Source organism: Apium graveolens, unplaced genomic scaffold, assembly GCF_009905375.1.
Source record: "Apium graveolens cultivar Ventura unplaced genomic scaffold, ASM990537v1 ctg5594, whole genome shotgun sequence".
Lineage (NCBI taxonomy): Eukaryota > Viridiplantae > Streptophyta > Magnoliopsida > Apiales > Apiaceae > Apium > Apium graveolens.
The window spans coordinates 1-6,008 of NW_027419017.1; the positions used below are offsets into that span (position 1 = coordinate 1).

The 6,008-nt window shown below is 33.8% G+C and overlaps 2 protein-coding genes across 2 annotated transcripts; one reads left to right on the forward strand and one right to left on the reverse strand.

Moving 5' to 3' along the window:
- Positions 1-1,253: 1,253 nt before the first annotated feature.
- On the forward strand, positions 1,254-2,310 carry LOC141702732 (uncharacterized). Its single transcript, XM_074506358.1, has 3 exons — positions 1,254-1,377; positions 1,507-1,799; positions 1,946-2,310. Exons 1-2 carry the CDS (start codon positions 1,267-1,269, stop codon positions 1,792-1,794), a joined length of 399 nt encoding a protein of 132 aa, XP_074362459.1. The 5' UTR covers positions 1,254-1,266; the 3' UTR covers positions 1,795-1,799; positions 1,946-2,310.
- A 2,869-nt stretch (positions 2,311-5,179) lies between these two features.
- On the reverse strand, positions 5,180-5,777 carry LOC141702728 (mitogen-activated protein kinase kinase kinase 20-like). The gene is made up of 2 exons (XM_074506355.1): positions 5,425-5,777; positions 5,180-5,309 (listed from the first exon to the last, which is right to left on the reverse strand). Exons 1-2 carry the CDS (start codon positions 5,775-5,777, stop codon positions 5,180-5,182), a joined length of 483 nt encoding a protein of 160 aa, XP_074362456.1.
- Positions 5,778-6,008: the final 231 nt, after the last annotated feature.

Consider the following 6,008-nt stretch of genomic DNA (forward strand, 5'->3'; position numbering starts at 1 on the left):
CTATTAGGATGAGAAAGTAAATCACTCTATAATCTATTTATGAAAGTCTGTTTGAATATAAACTCCTTAATTTCTTCAAATGATACAATTTAATAGAAGGTAACCTTATGAGTGAAAGTGAGTTTGAATTATTCTATGAGGTCCTTTGTGAAATGTGGTTTTGTGATGATCTTTTTTGTGAAATGTGGTTTTGTGATGATCTTTTAAGTATATAAGGTGTTTAAATTTGTTATGAATAAAATCTTTCTACACTTAGTATTTATACAAAATTTAATTCCTAGGCATATTCATACTATTTATGTCATAATTTACTAAGCCAATTTAACAAAAAAGCTCTCATATAAAGTTCAAAATATTAGCTACATATATAGCTTTATATATGTGGAAGCACAGAATATTACAATTTTTTTTTATTTTTTCATGATATAAAATTACAAATTTTAATTATTAACTTCAAAAAATGAAGTATCACCAATTTTTTACTACAAAATTATTGAAAATTAATTAAATAGTTCAATGTGGTTATGTATTATTCAAATTTATTTTACAGTAAAATCAAATTTAAAATTAATATTTTTTTCAAATTGCAAGAGATGAAATTTTTGTAATGCTCAAATATAATAATTATAATATTAGCGTCAAATTTATATCTTTTTTTTCAAATAAAATTTTACAAAATAAGATGAGATTCTATAATCAATAATGAATTGTTCACTGTCGTCCTTCATATATGTATGTATGACAATCATGCTTACAGAATTAATTTTATGTTTTACAATTAATACAAATTTTCATTTTATAAGTCTATTGTATTAAAAATTATATTGTAAAATGTGTTTTTATTATTTTCTCTTATATCATGGGTTGAAACTGTATAATATTTTATTTAGGAAAAAAGAAGAAAAAACTATTTACTTTTTAATACTAATTATTATCTATATCAATTAATACTAATTATTTTAAGTCACGAATAACATTAGTCAAGTAATTATTAGATTACTTACCTTCACTTTTTTATAATAATTTACAATTTTTTTTCAGTTTGAAAAAATAATACTTTAAGTTATTATAAATTTATGTAGTTTTTGATTGATCCGCTAGACAAAACTGATTATTTTAACCTGAGTGTTTTACTACTTAACTAATTATTGGCTTCTGATGGGTTAAAATTCTCTGACTTCTGATTATCTATAAAAACTCAACCTTTTATATGGAAGGATTATAAATTTTAGAAATTAGCTTGGTTAAACTTACACTGTGATAATTATGGCAGACTCTAAGGTCCTTAAACACACGTATTGGGTCTCCTGGTGGCAAGTTAAAGAGCCTATAAGCAATGGCAAGTATTACATTTCTTTACATTTCTCCGGGCCTGAGGTTAATTCTAATTACAATCTTACATTTCTTTACTACAGTTGTACAATTTAATAAATTTGATATTGTAAATAAGGCAAATAGTATCCTATATAATTTGTAACTGACCATGTTTTTTTGTTCACATTGCAGTCTGCTGATTCTTTTGTCAGTTCGCCACCAAAGAGAGGTGATGGAAGGCTAATATTTTATCACATTTCTAATGAATATGGGGATGTAGATGAAGATTTGGATGAACTTGTGATTACCTTCAAGGGGACTGGAGTTGACGAGTTAACAAAGAGGTTGGAGGAAGAGACTGGACTCACTGATATCACCGTGTGTTCGCGGAGCCCTTTGAATGGAAAGCTTTACCCACTTAGGTTGCACCTTCCTCCCAATAATGTGACAATGAATGTTGTTGTAGTTCAATCCTCATAAAAAAGGTGAGTTTTAACAAAGTTACTACATGCTTCATTATGATTGGTGCTTAATAATGTTCCGCCCAGAACCAAGCTTAAGTAGTAAGAGCATGCTTTCTGAATCTGACAGCACTTCCTCTAATGTATCTTCTTGATCTTTGTTGTATCAGTGGCTTAAAATTTGGCGAAAACTAGGGGCCTTTATCTATGAGGTGCATTAGGTAAGAATTAGTATTTTGCTGTCGAGATTATAAGATAAGTCGAAGCCTTGTTCTCTAGAATTTACAGGAGGCTTCTTCTCCCCACCGAAAGAGGAGGATGATTTTCAGAGACATGCATCTGGTAATCTCTTTTGATGTAAGAGTTAATAACTTTCAGTGACGAATATAAAAGATCAAATAATGGTGAAAGCTATGTATGTTTCATGTTGCATTTTGGACAAAAATGTAAAACTTGTTACATTGTTTAGTTGTTTGATGACCTCTGTCTCCTGCTTGTAAGAAGGATGTTGCAAAACTGGAGTGATTATTGTGTAGATTCTTTTGAGGACCTCCTAAATTGATGGCCAATCTAAACCATAGTTATAAGAAACTATGCCTCTTCACTCAACCACATGAAGTATTGTTTATTACTCTATTGATTACCAGTAGCAATTTACTAGATTGATCTAGATAAGCACTAACAAGTTGGTGAGTGAACTCTATTTGGAATGATCAAAATAACAATATTAATTGTTCGAACTTTATATAAGGTTTAAGGACAATAGAGTAACAAAATATAATGAATGTCTTTTGCCATTTACAAGTTCCTCTTCATATACCATTGGCCCTTGCGAAACATCAGGGACATTCCCTATTGCCTCCAAGCGTTTGTCTATGACATCAAGCAGTTTGTATATTGTGTAATACATGAGTGAGATGTGTCTCCTGCAAAGAATTCATGAGTGATGCCATATATAAAATGTAAAACTTGTTACATTGTTTAGTTGTTTGATGACCTCTGTCTCCTGCTTGTAAGAAGGATGTTGCAAAACTGGAGTGATTATTGTGTAGATTCTTTTGAGGACCTCCTAAATTGAACTATGCCTCTTCACTCAACCATATGAAGTATTGTTTATTTCTCTATTGATAACCATTAGCAATTTACTAGATTGATCTAGAATACAAATAAATATTTTAGCTTGGTTACGTTGTGATAATGGTTGCAGACTCTAAGGTTCTTAAACACATGTATTGGGTCTCCTGGTGGCAAGTTAAAGAGCCCATAAGCAATGGCATGTCTTTCACTGTGCAGCCTAAGTAAATGTCTTTTGCCATCTACAAGTTCCCCTTCATATACCATTGGCCCTTGCGAAACATCAGGGACATTCCCTATTGCCTCCAAGCGTTTGTCTATGACATCAAGCAGTTTGTATATTTGTGTAATACATGAGTGAGATGTGTCTCCTGCAAAGAATTCGTGAGAGATACCATATATCTCTATTGAGCTACAACCAGGCTCTTTCTTCACTCCCTTATCAGGCTCTTTCTGCCTTGCCACTTCTTCACTTAGCTCTAGACCTCCATTTTTCTTGGAACAAGCATCAAGGATGCTTCTCCAGATCACAACATCAGGTTCCATGGGCATGTTTGCAATAATATCAAGAGCTTCATCAACGGGTCCAGCCCGACCAAGGAGATCAACCAGGCTACCATAGTGCTCTAGTACAGGCTGAATATTGTATTCATTAACCTTATAATATAAAAACAAACCAAACCCTTATAAAACAAGCAGCCAATACCCCCGTAAATGTGATAATTTAGGCACTAACCCTTCTTCCTGAGCCAAATAATCAAAACATTTTAATGCTGCTCATCCATACCATGCATAGCAAACCCAAGAATCATCGAATTCCAAGAATGAACATCATGCTTGTTCATCCTCTCAAAAAGCTGCCTAGCAATATCCACTGCACCACACTTACAATACATATCCACCAACGCATTGTTCAACAAAATCGATCACACAACATACTCTTATACAAACCAAACACCTCTTCGCGAATAAGGGTGTTCCAAACAAAAGAATTGGGGCATTGAAACTGTAAAAAAAAAGCGAAAAGTGTAGTCAAGATGAAGAGAAATGAAATTGGAGAGAATATTTGGTGAAATTACTTAAAGTGCCTTTCTCAGTTATCCAGTTCAGTTTCAGAGGCAAATTTTTTTGGCTTAACCAGTGTTTTGTGCTTATTTTTCGGAACCAACAACTGTCAGTCTCGAGGTTGTTCCCCTAAAATGGATTTTGATATGTTTTTTGAAAAAAAACGTCTAATTATGGTTTAAACCTGACTGAAAACATTTTGAGATTGTCTTTGGAACCAAAGTTTTCCATGCTTATTGTTTCATAATCACTATCTCCCTCAAAATTAATCACCTAGGATCAATTTCGATAAAGTTTTGAAAAAAAACGGACTCGAAGCATTTTAAGATTGCATAGTTCAATTTTTAGAATACTGGAAACATAAATATTTACTAGGAAGTTGGCTGATCAACTATGCTGACCAAAGAGACCTGAGATAAAGAGACCTAAAATGGATTTTGATATGTTTTTATAAAAACGTCTAAATTATGGTTTAAACCTGAGTTAAAACGTTTTAAGATTGTACTCTGGAACCAAAGTTTTCCATGCTTATTGTTTCATAATCACTATCTCCCTCGACAATAGCAGGAATCACATGAGTAACATTCCAATAGCAGAAATATAAGGGTTTACAAGAACATAAGTTCTAAAATTAACTTGCTAACTAGAACAAGAACAACTTCTAAGTTTTAACATCAAGTTGCTAATCAAACACTGACTTCAGGTATACATATCTCCAGAGAACTTTGAGTACTCCAGGCACTAATGTTGTTTACCATCTCCATCTAGTCACCATCTCTCCCAATAACTTCTTTACAACATTAGTACAGATCAAGATCAAGCGAAGTAAATTAAATAGTTAGTTCTGCTAACACTGAAACTAATAAACTCCCAAAGAGATCTGAGATGGTCCAAATAAAGAATAGTACGGAGTATTTGCTTGAAACTGCATCCTTCTCTGAGAGGACAATTGCGCCTCAAACTTCTTCAGCAGACCCTTATTGTGCGTAATGAAGGGGTGTGTCACAAGTTCCTCCGCAGTCCATCTTTCTTCAACCCTTTTTGTTAAACACCTTTTCACAAAATCCTTGGCCAAAACTGACAAGTTATCCAGCTCCGGCAGCAAACACTTTAATCTGTCATCTTCGTAATTAGCAATCATCTCCGCTAAACATTGTGCATCGACATGAAGTAATTTTTCCATAAGCCCCCCTCTCCTAAAAGCATCTCCAACACAATACAACCAAGTGACCATATGTCCATTGCTGCTTCATGCTCCCCAAAAACTACAGACTCCGGAGAACTATACAATAGAGTTCCCCGATACTTGTACTCCTTCCCTGCCCAGCACTTATTCCTCCACCCTTTTTCGCCAATCCGAAATCAGCTATTTTAAGATTGTACTTGAGAAACCCCCTTACATTCATTAGAAGGAATATTAAAAACAAGAACATTAGCAGGCTTCATATCACAGTGAACATACCCTTGTCCATGTACGCAAGAGAGTCCCCTCAGCAACATCGATGCATACCAACTAGCTTCGGTTTCATGTATCCATCCGCCTTTGGACTTGATCAGCTGTTCCAAGGATCCTTGGTCAGCGTACTCGAGAACCAGGTTGTAAAACTTTTTACCAACTGCATTAGTACTCTTGAAATCCTCATTAGAAAGGCAACGAACAATATGTAAACATCCTCTAAGGTCATCCAAGATAGCTTTCTCCATATGCAAAGACCAAGAACAACTTTCAGGAGCAGATTTTATAGCCACGGTCTTAGGTAGATAATAAGTGCAATCTAGAGATGGTGATGCACATTCTGCTCGGAAGACGGAGCCGTACGATCCTTGTCCCAAGAACTTAGTCCAAACCCACTTTGATGCCATGATGATCAGAAACTCTATGTCAAACAAAAGGTTTCTTAAATAGTAGTTTGTTACTTCGGCCCCAAGTTCTGATGTCTGTTTCCGATCCTGATAGCATTTGGAGCATTAATCTCATTTTCTGCAGATTTCCTATCTAGGGTAGTAATAATAGTAATATAGTCGTAGTAGTATAATATAATAATAATAATAATAATAATAATAATAATAATAATATAATAATAATAATAATAA

What these genes read in the sequence shown, in the direction of transcription:
- LOC141702728 (XM_074506355.1), bottom strand. Translation starts at nt 5,777, where the DNA reads ATGGCATCAAAGTGGGTTTGGACTAAGTTCTTGGGACAAGGATCGTAC. An exon ending in CATGAAACCGAAGCTAGTTG is followed by an intron (nt 5,310 to 5,424) that starts GTATGCATCGAT and finishes AATGAATGTAAG; the next exon opens with GGGGTTTCTCAAGTACAATC.
- LOC141702732 (XM_074506358.1), top strand. Translation starts at nt 1,267, where the DNA reads ATGGCAGACTCTAAGGTCCTTAAACACACGTATTGGGTCTCCTGGTGG. An exon ending in TACATTTCTCCGGGCCTGAG is followed by an intron (nt 1,378 to 1,506) that starts GTTAATTCTAAT and finishes TTCACATTGCAG; the next exon opens with TCTGCTGATTCTTTTGTCAG.